Source organism: Notothenia coriiceps, unplaced genomic scaffold, assembly GCF_000735185.1.
Source record: "Notothenia coriiceps isolate Sejong01 unplaced genomic scaffold, NC01 NC01_scaffold00026424, whole genome shotgun sequence".
NCBI lineage: Eukaryota > Metazoa > Chordata > Actinopteri > Perciformes > Nototheniidae > Notothenia > Notothenia coriiceps.
In genome coordinates, this window is record NW_011359125.1 from 1,105,132 (window position 1) to 1,126,171 (window position 21,040).

General features: G+C 38.8%; 1 protein-coding gene across 2 annotated transcripts; it reads left to right on the forward strand.

Annotated features, from left to right (window-relative positions):
- The first annotated feature begins 11,957 nt into the window (after positions 1–11,957).
- On the forward strand, positions 11,958–20,670 carry plxdc1 (plexin domain containing 1). Of its 2 annotated transcripts, none has more exons than XM_010784640.1 (12): positions 11,958–12,060; positions 15,770–15,910; positions 15,988–16,057; positions 16,690–16,812; positions 16,898–17,016; positions 17,098–17,197; positions 17,788–17,883; positions 17,970–18,051; positions 18,136–18,196; positions 18,284–18,407; positions 18,906–19,066; positions 19,620–20,670. In XM_010784640.1, exons 1-12 carry the CDS (start codon positions 12,046–12,048, stop codon positions 19,743–19,745), a joined length of 1,218 nt encoding a protein of 405 aa, XP_010782942.1. In that variant the 5' UTR covers positions 11,958–12,045; the 3' UTR covers positions 19,746–20,670. The 2 variants fall into 2 exon arrangements, with proteins under 2 accessions (XP_010782942.1, XP_010782943.1); XM_010784641.1 differs by having other exon boundaries at positions 15,767–15,910; positions 19,572–19,657.
- Positions 20,671–21,040: the final 370 nt, after the last annotated feature.

Consider the following 21,040-nt stretch of genomic DNA (forward strand, 5'->3'; position numbering starts at 1 on the left):
ACAGAGCCACAGCAGAGACTTTATAGTCCTACCTCCTTTGCTTCGTACATATCACAAAGCCTCTCATCCAATCACAGAGAGGTAGAGGGAAAGAGAGAGAAGTGAGAAAGTGGGGGAGGATTTGCAAGGACAAGGCTGGGGAATTACTGAGTTGATAAAAGCCACTGATGAACAGTACACTGTTTTTCTTGCCTGTCCCTGAAAACACAGCGGTTAAGCTTTAAGTTTTTTCTTTCCACCCTACTCTTTCAAAACAACTCAGTTACACACATGAAAAAAGAACATTTGTGCCAGTGTGTTAATGTGACAATAACATAGCCACCTTTTATATATATTTTACACATACAATTAAATGTTGCTGAACATTTTCCTCAATAAAACAATGACCCCAATTTAAAGTGGCTAGGATCTAATTTATTTGCTATATTTCATATTTTATTATTCTTTTTTTTAAATACATTTTAGCTTGAAAGTAGTTTTTTATCATAAACAACAACTGTGAGTTTCCCCTGTATGCATACAATTTTCAATCCAAACAATCTGTATGATATATCCTTGCAAGAATATATGCTAAGCACACCCTGTGTGGTCAAATCGTTTCCTGTCAGCTTGTTTGCGCCTTTGTTCACATTTCCTGGTTCTGTTTTACACAAATAAGAAATAATTGAAGAAATGCACAAACCTCTTCAGTGGACACACACAATAACACCCAGCCTCTTTATGGACCTGATAAAGGTGCTCACTCCAGGGACTGATCGGAAGGAAACGTGTTATTGACTCTGTTTGATTACATTACTGTAATCAAGCGGGAGGTACAGACAAATGCTTGACACAATAAAGCTGAAACATCTCCCATATGGCGAGCTGCGATTTTGTTTATCTAGGATTTGATCATCATATAATTCTAATTAGAGTAGCAGTAGAAAAAGTAAAGCAATATTTGACAGAAGGATGGTAATAACTTACACATTATTTGAACTGTGTAGTGTTGTCTGACATATTTCCAAAGTAGTGAAGTTGAGTTGAATTATCAGAAATCATTCATAAAATGTTTTGCTGTTATTAATTTGTTGAAGTTTACTTCAATGGTACAACAAGACCCAGATAAGAACAATAAAGGACCTCCAACCAAAAACAGTAGAGACATTGTATTGAACCCGTTATGCAAGAATATTGCCATTGGCACTTCTGGGAATTGAGACCCAATAGTGTGATAAAAGGACATCTCTATAAAAAGCACTTATTATCAAATGTCAGTGGTTTTTCTAAGAAATATGAGATAACATTATTTTTGCTTTAAGCAGCTGTTGGAGATTCAGGGATGTCAGCTTGTGTCTTCTCTTAAGAGAGAAGGTAAAATGCTAAAACATTTTTTTTGGTACATACTAAAACAGGGAACTGTTTTTATATTTGAAATAAACTATAAGAGTGCACCGCAGCTGACCAACATAATCACACGCCAACACAAGTAAGAAAGAACTTCCTATATTATTATATATGTATAAAAGGCTACATGAGGGTTAGGTTTACTGGGATGGGTACGAGGTTTTAGGCACTGCAACTTGAAAAGGAGAACAAATTGTGTCTTTGTTTCTAGTTCAGTTTCTACAGCAGGAGGGCAGTTACTGGGAACTGGGTCAGGATGCAGTGCACATGTTCTTACCCATGGTCATGGTTGTAATGGTATCTTGACAGCAGAGCACAGAAGAATAAACTCAATCTCAAGTTTTGAATACACAGGCAATACGTTTTGTAATGGAATCCAGATATATTGGGTTGATTATTTTAATGGCATTTTTATTTATTTTTGTACTCAATTTTAAACATTAGCATGAATACACACAATATATATATGTAAATATATTATTATTATTATTTTTCTCTGAATGGGCCAGGACAGAATTTGTTCTTTTACTTGTATTTTACCTTTATGTTCATTGATTATATGTTTTACTAAAATGTTGTATGTAGGACTTTTAGTTTACTGGATTTTTACAATGTGGTTTAACAATTTTTACTTAAGTAAATTATTTGAGTATTTTTTCTCCACTGAACGGAACTGACCAAAAAGGACTTAAATATGACTAAATATAACATTTCCGACTAAGATAACACTTGGTATAAAGGGAGTGTGTGCAACGGGCATTTCCTGTGTCCCCAAACATATTTAGCTAGATCTCACAGTGTACCATGACCAAGTAGCACTGGTCAGTTTGAGTCAGGTATGTAGATTGGAAGGCTGTGGCTGTGGAGGAAGATAAATGCAAAGGCATTACCTAACCTGTCCAGTTTCATTGTGTGGGGAAAGATTTAATTGCACCATTTTTACTACCGGAAGAAAAACAACATAAGGTTAGCCTGAGACGCCGGGGGGGGATCCCGGCCACCCACTCACCTACTCACCTACTCATACGGTGATGTCAGCACGCTTCAGCGCATTTGTCAGCCCTGTTGAAAAAGGACAACCGGAAACAGGAGGAAAAAAAGCAAGGGAAGGAAAACACATTGTGACGCGAGGGACTTTTCTGAAAGCCGGGGATTCACTGTCCTTGATGCTAGCTGACACAACAGTACAACACGCTTACACAACATTAACGTTATTTAACTCCTTACGTCACTATGCGCACCAACACTATTTTTATTATACCTATTTAACACTCTTACTCTTAGATACTCAGAACTGGATGATAACCTGTTCTGAGAAACATGAGACTTCTCCATTGATCCGTTTGTAGCTTTAGTCATTATTACAGACTAAAGTGATATGTGAGATAAAGCTCTGAAAGAGGGCTTTCATTTCCTATTCTCAGAAATACTCTACTGGCTAAATCCCTATCTGAGATCTCAGCAACAGAGAGCTCCATTGTTGGATCAGACATCGTCTGGTGATGCTGTTTGTTGCCACTCGACTATCATGCATCCATTCACACTGATGTCCCACAAATGGCTCGGTTTTAACTGTATTTTCTTTTAAATTCATGAATTTTTCTTTCAGTGAATTGCCATGAATGACAAACCCTGTGTTATGAATTGTCACACTAAGTTTCAAGGTTGAAAAGTATGGCTTTCTGAGAAAACCCTTGTGCATCTATGACTAGAAAGATTGATTTTATGTTATCTATGTTTACAACCAAATATAATACTGTTTTACCCTTGACAGATTGATGTGTCCGGTTTGCTTACTCCAATGTGTCAACAGAAACGGAGTATTGTAAGGTAGGACATATTTAAAACATTTATTGACATGACAATCTTCGTACACCAACAGCTACTCAATGGCCTATATTAGCGGCATTTTGGGAGAAAACTGCTGGAAATGTTTTCCGATCACGGCAAAAGGCTCCATATGTTAGAAGCAAGAGTTAAAGAGCATCTTGCAGGTTTTTTTTTTTTCTACACTTATGCTTGAACTTGCTTGAAAATTACAATTAAAAAAGTGAATGTAGGATTTGATATGTTTTACGAGGTGTATATCATGTCCCGGTAACTGTGTTTTGTCGGGTATTTGGTCCCAATAACGATTTATCAAACAATAGACGATATAAAAACTTTTGAAAGAGGCGTTTTGTCGTTTGTTCCGAACATCCTCAAAACCCGTTTACAAACATTAGGTAACTCATAATGACCTGCGAGTCAGACAGTCACGTGATATGTAAACGTGTATTTTTCTGTACAAACTCAAGTGAAGTCACACACCTCTTACTCTTGTCGCGAGGCACACACAAGGACTTCTATTACGTTTGAATACAAACAGCTTCTCTAAACGTAGCACGTAGTGTTTTCGTTTAGTTCGGTTAATTGTCGATCAATTATGAGTAGACTTTTTTTCCACCGTCGGAGGACAACTTCGTACACTCTTGACTTTACATGACGGCCTCGAGTCATAAAAGTCGACTTATCAGTGGAGTAGTTATCTTTCTTTTCCTTGTCTACAAGTTGTCATTTGTAGTAAGACTCTTCTCAACTACACGTTTGGACATAACGAAGTATAGGGATTATTTGGATTGTCATATGCAATATTTCAGTGCAAAAAAATGAAACGGTTCCTCTTTTTTCGAAAATCAAACCAAACAAGTAAATAGTCGTCACCAATGTCTTATTGATGATCCGGGTAAAGTCCCTTTGAACCACCTTGTAACATTGTACCCAATTCTTGGGTATAGTAGTACTTACCTTTAGTGGAACGCTGGTTGTAATATTGTATAAAAAAAAAAAATTAACTACTCGTCTACCATAACGTTTTTAAAATCGGTAAAGATGTATTTATTTGGACCGTTGTAGTAAACCTTAAAGGTGTTATGACGCCAGTTGGCTTTTCTACTAAGGTACTAGGGGTCTAAAAACACCGTATTGGCGAAGGTTGACTGGGGTTAAAGTGACAGTCTTCAAACTTTACGTAATATTAAGTGTTCCCTAAAGACAATACTACTAGTTTCTTGTTATATAGAATCTAACGTTTGTGCAACCGAAGATCAATTTTTATTTTCGTACTTGGGATGAATAGTCTACAATATATAACTAACATGTGATTGTAAAACCTATTATGACATGTATACTATAGTTGTCCCATGCCCAATCGCAACACGTGTATGGTCCTTCATTTCTAAACGGTCACAATCGTCAGTTCTCATCCCATCCCGTACGCGTTCATTGTCTACCAAAATCGGTAAACCTTTAATGTCATTGTGTCTTATGGTGTGTTTTTAATGTAAAACCTGAGACACAAAAGATACACTTACTACCAAACCAAGTCAAGGTCAGTCGTGGGGCGGCCGGGGCGGCGCTCGCGGCGCGCCGCCGGGGGGGCCCCGACACAAAGGTTGTGCCTTTATTTTCATCCATAGTTCCTTGCAGTAGCCTACATAGGTATTAAAAGGAGATACCTTTTTACGTTGGGTACTCCCCGAGTAATTGTATAGGGACTTCTCTCTTACCGTTGGTTGCCACAAAAGAGTTATTAGACGTCGTTCCTGGTTCTTTACTCACTTGCACAAGTGCGACTCGCTTCTACTTTACGGGGAGGTAGTGTTGACTCGGGTTCACTTTGTCTTTCCGAGTGGTCTGAAGTTCTAACGTTCCCTAACTTTTTCCTGAAGTTTAACTCCATCACACTCATTTTTCCGAACATTCTATTATACTCGCCTTTACATCCAGGTCCATTTTCCCCCCTAGACTCTGCATCCACAGGACTTGACCGGAGCCGGAAGAAGACAGTGTCTCCACTAACCCTCGGCTTGATACTTTTATACTACAATGGGAAAGCAACTTTGAGTAAGTATGGTCCATTTACAGGTGAAAACAAATATTCCTCAAGCAACCACTACGTAAAGGACCACGGTAAGTATTCACACTGCAGGTGTAGTTCTATGTACGCAATCACAAAAATAAAAAGGTCTCAAGGTGTTTTTCCTGGTAGAACCCTTTGAACTGTTTGTTTATGTTGGGTCTCTCTAGGTTTTTACTTGGTGGTAAAACTGTTTTTATATGACTATCTTCAACACTTCAATAAATTAAATCATGATTAAAAGACCAGGAGATAGTAATTAAGTTAGTCCTGTCTGCAAAAACTACATTAGTTAATCCCGGCCTGAATTGCGCAATTAATTCTATTAATTCATGTGTCTTAATTGCGCATTTTTTTAATTGCGTAAAATATAGTCTTGAATAATAAAACGTGGCGCCTTGCAAAGACGTGACCTACTCAAAGTCCCATGGCTAATATGACCTCGTTGTTGATTTGCCAGTAATGAAGTCTGTTGTTCGTTTGGTGTCACCTTGTTTCAGTTTGCACTTGCTTTTCGACTACTACGATACGGCAAAATCTGGCGAAACCCAACCGGGGACCTTACCCTGTAAAACAATTTTTTCCTGCCTACCTTCGCAGTTATTCTCGTAGCCAACAAACGTTTTAATACGTTTTTCCTTAGCGTATAGTGGCGTCGTGTAGTTCGGAGCTCATATCCGTGCGATCGCCCTTCGATCGCACCTGCAATCGGGCTGAGCCTCATGTATCCTGGGTTGGGTTAAGCGTAACTAGTTTGTCACGGATACGTTGTCTCTTCTAAATCAAAAGTAGTCCTATAACCTTCTTATCCTCCCCTAACTCCAGGTTAGTGAAAAATAAATAAATTTTTCCATGTGAATTACAATTGATAAATAATGCAACAGCACACGTTGAACCGTGATATACAACTATGACAAATACAAAACGGTTCCCAATGAACTTCTCACCTGCCTTTAAATATCTAAAAATTTTAGTTGACACCATTAGTTGTTTCAGACAACATTACCGGAAGACTTCGTTGTCTTCTCTACAAAAGATTATCAGTCCAAGGTTACAAGACTTACATGAACTTTCTAACACAAAATGATTTTTTGTTTCACAATTCAAATGTACTTCCAGAGTGGATGGGATATCCGATGGACTTAGGACTTTACATTGATATAACGGATTTCTACGATAAACGATGTGAAATACCGTTTTAACGTGAAAAGACAACCGAACCAATTCTTGGAGGAACTTTTTTTATTTGTTAACCAAACAAGAATTCGAATACATGTAAGTCAGTAATAAGTTCCATATGATTTTAGGTACACTTTTTTTTAACGACGAGTGACAAGAGTCCAGTTTATAATACTACAGCTAATTTTTACGCTAATTAACCGCTAATTAATTAATGTTTCGCATTAATTAATCTAATTAAAAAAATTAGCTCAGGGCCGGGATCATTATTATGTATGTTATTAAATTCTACGCGTCTATGTGTTTTAATTTACACTGTCATCAAAAACCGCTAATCCGGCACACGTTCCTTCATAGTAAGCTCCATCTTGGCTAGGCTACTTTTGGGGGCCCAGATCTGTCTATCACCCCACTTACCTATCAACCCAGTCCAGACTCCTCCTCACATAATCGAACTGGGCCTCCCTGCCCTCCACTTTTCCCCACTCACCTCCCAACCGCAACTCAGAAACTCCAAACTGCCGTGCGATACTATCCGAGAACACTTTCTCGCTGTCACTAACCGTTCGGACACCTCGTCATGTCGGTGGTGTCGCGAATGGATTACGTTGAGGTGTGATGCAGAACTGCCACGTCACATGGCCTCCCTCTCTCTCTCGTCCGTCGCTTCTCCCTCCCCATCTCTCTACATTATGCCAAAGGACTATTTCGACACCTCTCATACACGACGTCCCCCCCTACGTGTTGCGTGGGTCCTTTTGCTTGCGATCGTAGGCCAGGAAAAGGGCACTCCTGTTGTTATTGCGTGGTACTATGTTTACCACTTTATGTTACATTTGATTGTTTTTATGGTCGGTGATTTTGTTTTTGGCGAGTTGAGTTGGTTGATGATTGATATGGGCGCAGTTCTCCTCTACAAATGGGAAACACTACAATTATTTACTGCGCAAAACTGCATACTGGAATTTTTTTTTCGCAAAATTCTGTCTCGAGTTTTAACGGGAAAGGAAAGACTTAAGGCGNTCCGCGCGGTTTGGCTTTATGAAGCAGGCACGCAAACGGTTACGTCATGACGCAAACGATGACGCAATGACGCAGCACCAGTCGGACTCTGGGCAGTGTGAAAAGAGCTAAACCGAAGAACCGGTTCTGAATCTGAAAAGCTCTAGCACGGAGCTTGAACCGGAGTTGCGTTGGTGTGAAAGAGGTACAAGTCTCATTTCATAAAGTACAAAATACGACCTCTACAAGGTCAAGACTTTGTTTGTATCTTGAGATGTATTCATGTCTCCTCTGCTGTGTTTAAACAGTACACAATGGTTCACTCTGTTAAGCGTATCCGTCTCTGGAGCAAAGATGTTTGTCTTTTGTTCTATTTTGTTGAACTTGCAGATAATTTGCTTTTCCTTTCTAGGACCAAGTAGATGCCCTGCGGTGTATCCTCGAATTCACTTCAACTTCAAAGTGAACATTTATTTTTTATCCATGGACTTTATAGTGTAGTTGCAAGCTCATGGAGTCCTGTTGTGAATACGGAAACGTTGAGTACACCAAGGTTTTGAGTTAAAAATGTATAGTACGGGGCCCCGCAACTTGGAAACTGCCGGATGCAAAATTTGCATATGTTGGGCAATTTGCACAATAAGCATGAATTACCATTATAGCCTATGGGGAAAATAGTGTACAAATGGCCGATTTGGACAATTTTGGAGTGATTTGGGGGGTTATTGGGGATGCCGAGTCCAGTTGCGAGATGCTCAGGGTACATTTTTATTAGTTTAACCTGAAAGTTGCCATATTTGTACTCCCAGTGGGCTGATTTTGATACATTTTTGGGACTGCCATTTTTGATAATGAACATGTCAGAATGGATTCAGCATTCTCAACAGAAAAAAAATGTTGTTAGCATCCGGCAGTTTCTATGTGCTGTGGACCAGTACTATACATTTCTAACATTAAACTTTGGCGTCCTCAACATTTCCGGGTTCACTATGCTGGCAACTAGACTATTATAAAGCTCAACAGATTGAAAGATCATTTAGATTGAGGAAATGTGGCGTCATTGTCTAGTCTGGTTTGTCCAGTTGCTGGCTAGCCTTCACAAGCTGCTTTCAATAGGTACAAATGTGACATATTATGTTTCTTTGGTGTCAAATGATGGACAAACAGTTCAAACTCTGCTAAAGACATAAAAACAAGTAATGAAAGAACACCACAGAGTGACTGTACGTTTTGAAAAGGCAAAGAGAGCTAGGGTTCAGGGGACTGGGAAATAGGTGGGTGCAGATGGTAAAGGGATGAATGAACACAATGTGTGTATTCATAGCACACTGTATATGGTTCAAAATGCTGTGTCCTAGTTTCATGTAACTCCCACACCCACTAGATTATAAGGTGGTTGCTGCAATGCAGCGCAGATAAAGAGGATACAAGCCAGCTGATGTTTATTTGTAACTCATTTAAAATTAATCTGGCACTGCAAGATATGTTGGGTTTAATAGACAGAAATCTGAAATTGATTAAATGTTCACCATTTGGCATATACCACTGATATTTTCTTAATTTGAGTGACCGTGGTAAACATGTTCATGCATTTAATTTGAAAAGAAGGTGCATTTTAGTGTATATTTATTGTAACCCCCCCCCAATACACCAGCAAACCTTTCACATCTGTGACTTTAGTCGTTGGATTGTAGGTCCCTGTTTCCAATTCAGCAGGATGTTTTTTCTGCTCCAGTTTGCACATTCCCAGTGCAGGTTCCAAATACACATGTGTCTGCCAGACCTGATGCTACAGAGGTCAACTTCACTCTAGTTCTTACGCGAAATCCATTCCACTGTTGAACTCTTTTTGCCCGTTCTTTGTTAAGTCCAGCCAGGCCCATATGCCCACAGTTAGACAAGGTTAGAGATGTTCCGGGAAACCCTAAGGATGTTTGTAAAGCAAAATATCAAAGTGACCCATAAATTGTAAAGGCTGAAAAAAAACACATGCTCCTAAAGGACTTGACGTATGTTCTGTAATAACTAATGTTGAGCCCCTTATTGTCCACCTTCAGTCTTCCTACCACTCAAAGCTTTTCCTATCCCCTGCTGTTGGACGCCCCCTCAGCTGTTTAGTGATGAGTGCTGCCAATCTGACCCAATTAGAAGCCTCTTGTTCTGAAGCAGAGGAAATAGCTTCACTCTCTACCGTGATCAAACAAGCTACCTCATTAGAGTCTTCTCCCCTGTGTGTGATAACCTCTGTTTCTTTTTCTCTTGTCCTATTTTGTTTCTTAAGTCTCTTTCATTCATTGTCTTTTTGTTACTAAGCGTTTCTAGCAATAGAACATTTACTTCATACAATGAGAAACATTAGCTTTCTATGAGCCTTAAAATAACTACATTTTGATTCTGAAGATAGAAAAATACACCGTCTGACCAAGAAACAGTCGTGCAGATAAACTCCCATAAGAATTACAACCCGTTATGTCACACTTAAATGTTTGTTGTCATTAAACAAACAAGACATGACGTATACAAATATGTGAGATTCAGAGGTGCTGGTAGGCATATGTTTTTATCAAATTGCCACTTTTTCACAACCCTCAGCGTCTCTCTTAACATGGCCCTGCTGATACAGAGGTACAGATACAAGGTTTTGCTCATCCCTGTGTCTTAGGTGGTAGAGTAGAACACTTTCCTGCAGGCCTGTGCGATGATTTGTGCTTTAGTTCACTTGTGAAGTGACTGCTCAGGATACGCTTTTTGTTGCTACTTTTTTGTTTACGAAGAGAGTTGATGCACGCATTTACCGACACAACGTCCAACGCTACAGTCTATGCATGAGGATTGCAAAAGCCCAAAAGAGCCCAAAATAGCATTTTATTGCTGTGACTCCCTGCTTAGTTCTGCGTGATGCAGCTTCCTCTCTTCATTCACCCTCTAGCGCGCACTACCTAAGTTGTGCTTGCTCTGTAACTCTTGCTTCCGCTTCAAGGTGCTAACTGTGAAACGTTTTAAAACAAACAGCAACAGACAATTCTACATACACTACCTTTAAGCACAGCAGAAAAAAAGCCAAACGTTAAACCAATAATGTTGAACATCTTATTGCTGTACCAGCCTCAACTCTTTCTGGAAGGCTTTTAAAATGTTGTTGGGTCCTGGTTGCACAGAAAATAATCAATAATGTTGCCCATAAAGTTCTTTCACACCAAATTGGGAAAACGTTTCTTTATGGACTTTATGGAAGGGGGGGGGCATAGTAATGTTGACACAGAAATGTGTTAAACACAAACTGTTACCACCATGCTGGAAGCAAATTATTGTCCAAAGGATTATTGAAAGCAGAAGTACTATGATTTCAATTGGAACAAACAGACCAAGCCAATCAAAGAAAAACAACTCCAGATTTAGACTACAAACTAGTTTGTGGACTGTACCCAAAAAGGGTGCACATACTTATACATTGTCAACACCATTAATAAAAACAAAGGCTGAAGGAGGTCTAATCCCCATCGCTTTCCCTCTCTCAAGATGTTCATAAACATGCAGTTACTTAATAGCTCACACAAGTGAACTCACGGCCCACATAAAATCTTGACAGCATACTTCATTTAACCTTCAACTTGTTATTCAGTAGGAAAACAGCAGAGACCTTCACCCGATGGAACGATCAGCCTGTTTTGCTGATCTCACAACTCTGAGTACATTCATATGACAGTGACTCATGGATCATTTTACTGTAAAAAAAATGAAAGGAAAGTTCAAATCGATGATCTGTTGCGCAGATGACAAGAAGCCTCCACAAATGAAAGTGGTCAGCAGAAAAACACGTGGCCAATATGAAATTCTGGAACTACATTAAGGTTGTATCATACTTCACAAATAGTTAATAAACACCCAAAACCACAGATGCCAAAGTATTAGTTTAAAAAGCAGTGATTAAAAAGAAACCCTGCATGAATGAAAGAAGAAAGTGTGCTCATGATTCAGTTTTTTTCGAGTTCTTTTTTCTTTCTTTGTGGGAGATATTGCCATAAACACAGATTACATGTTTTCCTGTTAATGGACCTAATAATGGTAACCAACAATGAGCAGATGTGACCGCGAGGTTAAAAACCTTTACAATTCCTTTAAAAAAGATATAACATTTAATAGATCATTTATGAGCTCCCTTCACACTTGTTGAAAACAAGGACACAGTTGAAAGATCGTGTTTTTCTCAAAAGTCTGGAATCTAGAATTGTGTGCTTTATTTGTTTAGGAACTGGCTAAGCGTATCCATGTAATGGTAAATAACACGTGAAGAATTACTGCATCGAGATTAAACATGGCAATAAGAAAACATCTTGGCCCTGCAGAGTTAAGAGACATATGTTCCTTCATGGATCTATTCAGGGACCGTGTGAGGTTAAGTGTTCAGTAACAATAACTCCCATCTTGTTCTAGATGCACTTAGCGAGACTGTTCTGCAGACAGATGGGGATTTTTACGGTTTGCACAGAACCAGGAGGGACCAGCATTCCCCACACCAACACAGAGAAGTGCGACACACTGAAGGAAGAGGACTTGATATCACTACCCTGCCTGACAACATGACCCGCATAGTGGTGAGTGGGGGTGGGCTAATCATATCGTTCACCATAATGCCTGTATCATTTTTGAAAACCTGTCACTAGCTAATCTGTTTTAAAGACACTTGTACTGGCCTAACATGCTTGGAATAGATCAGGCCATTTCTACATACAGGACATGGTTAAACCACACACTCCAGCACGTGCACTTCACTCACCATTGGTCAATTGGCTCACTAAACCCTCACTACGAGTGGGACCCAGGTACCATTCAACAAAAAAATGTCTGTTGGCTTTCCTGGCTGCCAAATGGTTGAAAGAGCTGCCCATTGATATCAGGACAGGACATCACAGATTGTAAACCCACCAATTTGTACTGCACCAAGGCCATTTAAATGAATCACAAAAAAATTGTACTAAAATCAGGAAGTGTTTTTTAAACGAATGAACTTTGATTTTTGATGTTCTGAGTTTGTATCTTCATGGTTGGTTGCACTGACTGAAAGTCATTGGAAAAAAGTAAATGAAATGTAATGTAATTATTAATACCATATTGTTATGTAAGTGGCTATGCACTGCTCACCTTAAACAGAGTTTGGGAAGTTATCCAAAATGTTGTCAAACTGTGAGAAACAGTAAAAGACTTGAGGGATGAAGACTAACTGGTTGGTTTGGCAAATGTACATTTGGTTAACCACCCAGTTTCTGTTAAAGAATAGCTCACAGTCCTTTGCCTGAGTTTTTAAATAGAACCATCTGGAACTGTCTTGCACACAGTAGATGAGACCAACCCGAACATGGCTAGTTTGAACTCTTGTTACAGTGCCATCCATAAAGACAACAAGATATAGCGTTGGAGCCGGGATCCTATTCATTCTTATGAAACTTGCTCAATGGCGGATGAAGTAAAATCTAACTATTACAAAAATACTTAGATTATCCAAGGATCTGAGAACATAAAGCATGCGTACATACATGTTTTCTCTCGCCCCGCATCCAATCCGCTGCGTCATCGCTGTTCTTGGCTCAATCAAATGAATGGAGTGGGAAATTATCAATGGATTCGGATTTTAGCGCATTTGACATCTTTAGGTCGTAATGATTTAAATATGGTCTATGCAAGTGTGTACTAGATAGTTGATTTAGCTCAATAAGAAATATGCACTGATTTACAGACATCTCGTTCCCAATGTAAGTTGATGGGAAAACGTATTTCTGGGCCAAATGGCATCCTTTGACACGGAAGTTGTGGTACTGCCGTTTGTCCACTAGAAAACGCTTCTTCATCACCTGCCGCTCTTTCTGGGAGCTTGCGTCGTCTTCTTACATAGCTATCTACCTACATAGCTACAACCATGAAACATTTAAATAGAAAATTGCCACAGAAATTGTTCCTAGCTTTCAGTCATGAAGGTTCTACAAATGGCTGGGTTCTTATATCTTCATGAAAAACATGTTGTCAATTGCTGATTTTATTTTACCTAAAATGAGGTTGGAATGATAAGAATGAAAATCATGACTGATTATTTTTGGAAAATAATACTCCTTCCAAAAAAAAATTGGCAAACATATCACAATGTCAGGCTGTATGAATTAAGTGAAACTGATAGGTTATTATAACTAGGGAGTTATTTGCGGGCATTGTAAAAGCTTTAATCTGAATATTATTGGGTCATTATCTTAACACTATGCTTGAGCGGAATATTGTTATTCTCTCAGGTAACCTTTTGCATCAGTGTGTTTCTGTGTTTGAGTGTATATGAAGGGTTTATTTGTAAACTCTGTCTCTTTCTTTCACTTCAACCTCAGTAAAATTCAACCAAAATAAATGGTTTTGTATGTTTTGTTTTTTTAATTTACCTCTCAGTCCAATTCAAATTGAAAACAGACGACAGCCTAGTCCTGCCAATTTACAGTGTTTGTTAAGCGTGAGTATGTGCGCGTGTGCATGTGTGTGTGCTCGTGAATGACTCACTTGGACAAGATCACACGCGGCCCTGTTGTATGGCTGCTGTTGCCTTTTTGGGGGAGGTCTGATCCCAGTTTCAAAAACTCTCCACCTCTTTGGCCAATGGGAGCTTCTTTAATGAATCGGTCAGCTGTGAGGGGAAAAGTATATGATTGTTGCCTTCTATTCAACTAGAAAACCCACACCCCCCACTAGAAGACACTGGCTGGTGACAGGCAATAGAGATGTGAGAAAAAAAGTGGGTCACTTGCTGTATATGGAGCAGCCGGAGAGGCAGTGAGAGCGCTGCATTTAACTGCTCCACTTTCTGAGCTCACACTAAACCCCAGAACCATTGCTCTCTGTCACCTTGAACTGTGGCATACATTAATAACACCATCAAGAACTGAGAGCTGTGCGTAGTCAAAGCACTGAGTTTGATGTGTAAACAGCTCCCCCAAGTGGAACTGTTTGGATAGAAATAGAAGAGAAAGATCCCAGATGTCTGGTGACGTCGTATCCCACCAATCCCTTAACACAGATCTCCCCTTTGATCATTTTTGGGTCATCCCACATTAACTCACAAAGACCTCCCAGTTCATGTAATAGACTTCCTCAATAGTTTTAACTTTTTTGCAACCACATTTTTAAGCTGTGAAGTAATAATATTTGTCTTTTTATTCTAGATGCTATTTGGTCCTGGATGAGATATGCTTCAGAAATGGCTAAATAAAGCTTTTTAATAAAATGTTGCCACATATTTCCAACCAAAAAGTTGGGTGCTTTATCGTATAATCAGCATAGTGGACATCGCCAGAGAAACATGATTCAATGTTTCCCCTAGGTTTACTGCTTTGGGGGGGTGTTGTTGTGATATTTTATTTTTTTAAATCCTCTGGAGCAGAGAGAGGAGCTGTGGATTATTGTTATTGATTAATGGATCAGTGTTTCTTAGGGTGAAAAACACTAAACTCATAACTTAAAATGAAAGTGTTTAGTTTATATAATAAAAGAGCACATGCTCAATGTGAAAAGCAACAGTAGATAGATTAGTTGCAATTTGGTGCTATAAATATGTATTATAAAAAAATAAAAAAACACCTTGAATTTCAGGGGGGGCGCGGGGCTCCGTTGGCGGAGCGCAGCACCCCTCCAAGACAATGGTAGGGGAAACACTGTATTAAACTCACATCAAACACGATTTTGAAAAAACATGATTTGATGTTTTTTCGTACCTTACGATTCCTTAGATTCATTGAGCTGTTCGCAGGGTGCTGATCCCCCGGTTGAAAAACACTGTTCTCATGTCACACTGACCCTGGTCCTCTCTGATCCACCATCACGGGCACACTGGATCATACTGTATCATGGCCAAATGTCTGAAAAACATAAAATACACAAAACAAATAGATACATTAATGATTATAAAATGAGTACTAGGGCAAAATAAATACCCATTTTTTAAATCACAATTTCTAATCAGAAGACACTGTGAAAACATTTTAAAGGTTAGTCAGTGTCAATAGGCAGACTGTAACATGACTGTCAGCAGCCTTGCTTGGCTGCAGCTGATTGCAATTCATTCTGAAAGCTGAACCTTCAAAACTCTTGTCTGTCATCTTGTTTATATGTTCCCCACATGCTAAGCAATAAAAAGCACTTGATTATGATTGGGAAAAAAAAAACTGTAGATACCTTAAAACTTATACCACCAAACAATACACTCTAAACACCTCCCGCTGAATAATGTCAAATGAAAAACTTCACTTCTAATGAGTGACCTGTTTCTGTAAGGAGGACTCCCAGCGGTACTACAAATGGCAGAGCTTTGGTCCAGCAGACAGACGAACGGAGGAATTGTGGGTAAATCTGAACAGCCTTCACAAGAGCCAAGTCCAGATCCACGGCATACTGTCCAACGCACATCGACAAGCAGCGGTAAAAACAATTGCACACACACGCACACACTGAACCAAGAAACACCAAGAAATGTCTGATGTGTTTTCTTTTCACAGAGGGTGGCGCTGTCTTTTGATTTCCCTTTTTATGGACACCACTTGAGACAAATTATCATAGCGACAGGGGGTGAGTATCACTTTACATTCCTTAATAATGCAGCAGTGCTTATCTACATTGCTCTTCCAATCAGGAAATTAAATTACTACCAGTATGTTGAATGAGACTTCATCCCACCCTGGGGAAATATTCGGGCATATCAAGCAAAAAATGAATCTGGTTAACTGTAAACACCTTAATGTTTTGATGACTTGAATTGCTTAAAGGCTTGTCCTAAGTAAACAATCACGCGAGAGAGAGAGAGTTAATGGTTGATTTAACACATTTTTGGAATCTGATAATAGATTTCCCTCTCATAAAGACATCAATTGACAACAAACACTGCATAGTAGAATGGCTTGGTATTGTTTACATCTTTCACTACTACTGCCAATACAATACCAGAGTTTTGGCGAGAATAAAAAAGACAAAACATGTCATTTAAATTAGAATATCTAAACAAAGAGTAAGTGAACAAGATTTCAAAATTTACCAAATACCATATCATATACCAGCTTTCAGTTCTCAACAGATTTTGATACTCAGCTACAAACACGCACTGGTCACAAAATGGTAAAAATACATTTTAAATATGAAAACATTAGTATTTAATTGATACAAACTTACAACACAATTTTAACATCTGTACTACCTGCCACCAGGATTCATCTTTATGGGAGATATTACTCATCGGATGCTGACTGCCACGCAGTACATCGCTCCCCTCATGGCCAACTTTGACCCCAGCTATGCCAAAAACTCAACAGTGAGATACTCGGACAACGGTAAGTGAGGAGCTCCTGTGGCAGAGTGTGATGTGTGGGAGCTCCTGGTTTTCTTTGACCAGCCTGTGTATCCTGCTCTGCTCAGGTAATGTATTTGTGGTGCAGTGGGACAGCGTGTCGCTTAAGGACCGAGAGGCCGAAGGACCTTTTACTTTCCAGGCAGTCCTCAACAAAAACGGAACCATTGTGTTCAACTACAGAGATGTGAGTCATGTTTTTCAAGTCCTTGTTTTCTTAATGATATACTTCTGAAAGGTGTTAAAACTAAAGATGGTATTACTTCAGATCCCTATACCAGTGGAGAAAATGAATTCCACTGAGCATCCAGTAAAAGTGGGACTGTCCGATGCTTTCATGGCACTCCCTCCCCCCTTGCAGGTCTCAGGTGAGTTCTCTAAATAAAGTGTTTTTATTATTATTATTATTATTATTATTATTATTATGTAGATGTATAGCTGCTGCTTTGACAAAACATATAGTTTCTTGATAGGGTTTTCTGTTATGTTTGTATTTTTCTTCAAAACTACAATCGACTAGGGTCCTAAATGAACACACGATAATCTACCACATTTTTTGTAATAATATTGTTATTCAGTGATAGGTTTCTGTCTGAGCTTTCCTGCGTTTTTTTAAAAAGTATATAGGGGAATATTTAGACATACCGGTATTTAAAATAAATCTTATCATGGGATTGCTTGCTTATTTTGCCAGCTCGGGCAATTGAGTCAGATAAAAGCATGTACTGTATACAGAGTGCTGACTGAGATTACTTATTGAGCATTCAACTCTAAATAAATAATATCTAAGGATGATTATTTTCTGAAACTTGGATGTTATAAAGAAATACTGGGATTTGAAGCCGGTTTTAAATGGGTTATAAAAAGGTGGAATGGACCACAGTCTTTAGCCTTTAAATCCCACAGAGCAGAAACATAAATCTTTCAAACATACTAACATTTTATATTTGTCTTGAAGAAGCGCAGCGCCGTACTATCTATGAGTATCACCGTGTTGAGATGAACATCACAAAGATCGTAGGGAGATCTGCTTTTGAGTTCACGCCTCTGCCCAGTAAGTATCCTTAAAAACCTTTTAGCCTTTACGTGAGTCTCATTGTTTAACTGTCTAACTTTAGACACTGTATCTGATTCCTCCAGCCTGTCTCCAACACACATCCTGTGATCTCTGCATAACATCCAACATGACAACCGGCTGTGGCTGGTGCAACACACTTCAACGGTAGGACGAAACTCCAAAAGATTTATCTTGGAATTAATCCATAGAGAGCCTTGCTCTATTGATTTTTTTCTCACTGGGTTTCAGATGTTCCGACGGTATCGACCGACACAGGCAAGAGTGGTTAGATTATAACTGCCCTGAAGAGGTGAGATACATTTCCCATCGTACAAACATAGAAATAATGAGCGGTTGTTTCGTATTTTCTTGAGTCGAACTGTGGTCATTTACTCAGGCAAAAGGCTCATGTGAGGACTACATCCCGGTACTACCTGAGGGATCCATGAGCTCCTACAACCAGTCCTCTCCAGGTCCAACACCTTCTTCAGCGGAGATGGAAGGGCAACCGGTCACTAGAGGTAAACTCCTCTAAAGCTGACGCTAGAGGAAAAGAGATAGAGATGTATGTTACTTGATGGTGACTTGGATTCAGATTTTTCCATAGATTCCATGGTTTGACAATATTATAAAAGTACAACATTTCATACTGTCATGAAAAGACTGCTAGAAGTTCTGGACTTTTAGAATTTTCCCTGATTTCTGACACAAATTTAGATTAGAAAATAAGAACTTAAGAACAAGAAAATTGAAGAATGCAACCAAAGTATTTACACAATTCTTCAGAAAGTTTACAGAAGCTCAAAAACTAAACCAAGTTTTAAAAAGGGAAACAGTCGTGTAACAGGAGAAGCAAAATAAATGCCCTCCTCTACATTACCTAAACATTACAACAGTTATATAATATAATAATTAACAATTCTGGTTTATTAGAACTCACTTTTGACCTCTAGGCTGAACTATGCTGTGTGTGTGGTATTGCTCGAATAAAAAAAAGATACTTTTTTCTGTCTTTTCAGATTTACAGTCGAGTCCACCCCACCATACGGGGATAACGGAGAACACGGCTATCATAGCGGGTGTAGTGGCAGCACTGGTGGTGCTTGTAGTTCTGACCTTACTGGCCGTGTACTACATCAACACACACCCCACCGTGGCCCCACCCTTCTACCTCATGCAGGTGAGGACAACAAAGTAAAGTCATGCATTACCAGAGGTTTTTTTGGGGGTTTAAAGATAACAAACATGCTCATGTATGCAGTGGTGGAATGCAACTAGGTTTATTTGCTCAAGTACAAATTAAAGATATTTTTACTCAATTCAGACAATTTGACAGTTTAAGTTACTTCACACTCTATTTAGAAACAAATGCGAATATCTTCGCATTTGATAGAATGTTTATATAAAGTATAAGAAAAAGAAACCCTACAATCCAATTAAAAGAGGTGTCCTTCTTAGTATAACAATACTGCATTGTTTTTTTTATCAACATAAAATGCAGAATTTTCAATGAAATATTAATATAAAAGATACTAAGTCCCTGTTCGTGTTCATGCTTCCATCATTTTACTTTTGTAATATTTGCAATGCAGGACTTTTACATGTTACCAAGTAGTTTGCACTGTATACTTTTACCGCAGTAATGTATCTGAAAACTTCCTCCACTGTTGCATGTTCGTCTGCAGCCTGGCCTTTAGCAACTACCGTCTGCTTTCACTGTCTGTTGTTTGTAGCGACGCACCAATAACTACTGGCCCTCCATGACGTTCCGCAACCAGGGCTGTCACTCCAGCTACGCCGAGGTGGAGCTAGGGGGTCATGAAAAGGAAGGCTTCATCGAAGCCGAGCAGTGCTGCTAAGAGTCCTGGACTTGCAGGACTAGAAGAAAGGACGACATCTTGAGGATTTCAAAGATATTACAGGGGGATGAATATGGACGATAAGGCCGACCATCGACAGTCCCTACTTCAAACTCTGCACCTGGACAGGGTTTTCTGTAACTGCTCTTGTAGCTTTGCCAGTTTTCTCTGTGTGTTTTACTCTTTGCCATCACACAGGGGATCTGTCATATTACTCAAGGGTTTAGGGTCTGATAGAAAGCCGACTGTACGAAATGATGAGATGCGGATGTCAGGGAATAAATCAAACTAGCCTTCATACTGCAAACCAACATACAGTTCAACATAACAATGTGTTTTTTTTGTGTCATTCAGTAAATGAAGTTACTTTTGTTTCTTGAATCTTCCACGCGACCAACTGGTTGGTTCATATCATGTTATATCTCTGTGGAATTCACTATAACAGATATTTAGCTATGTAACGGATAGTGTTTATAATGTCATCTTGAAGTTCTCTGGAAATATTGTTTGGATGAATTTTAGAAGCATCAAGTTATGAGGGTTTTCTTTTAATGTTTCTGTTTAATTGTCTTCCAATAAAAACTGATGGTGAGTGTTGACATGAATCTCATGCTTGGTGTAGATTTGAAAAAGAAATGGTACCATTTTGGCCTATATTAGAACAGGATTGCTGAGAAAAATGTGACATATGCTGGTCATTGTCAAGTGAGTGCCATCAGGAAACAATTTATTTAATTGGTATGAAAGAGCTCTAAATGCTCTCGCTCATTGTAAATATACTAACAAACTAATCAACATTGTTTTTGCTCACATTAACACTGGCATCTAATTCAATTTGCCAACTAACTTTTGAATAAAACAAATGTCCGATCACAAGTGAGGTATTGATGATTAAAATGATTGCAAACATTTATCCTAAACTGAATGGTATTCTAATATTGAATTTGTTCCTAATACCCTGGTTTGTTTTTCTTACTCTTACCTAAACTAAGCATGTTTTATTGTAAGGAGAATTTGTGGGGGCCCTGTCTTAAAGCTAAACGCTTTACATTATATAAGTGTAAATGTTCATGTTAACGAGACAATATGATTTCTGACCATTCTGCGCACTAATTCAAAGTGACTCGTGACCAAAAAACTAAAGAGAAGCATAGGTAAAACAGAATCACTATGGGACTGGTGAAAAACAAACAATATACAGGACTGTCTCAGAAAATTAGAATATTGTGATAAAGTTCTTTATTTTCTGTAATGCAATTAAAAAAACAAAAATGTCATACATTCTGGATTCATTA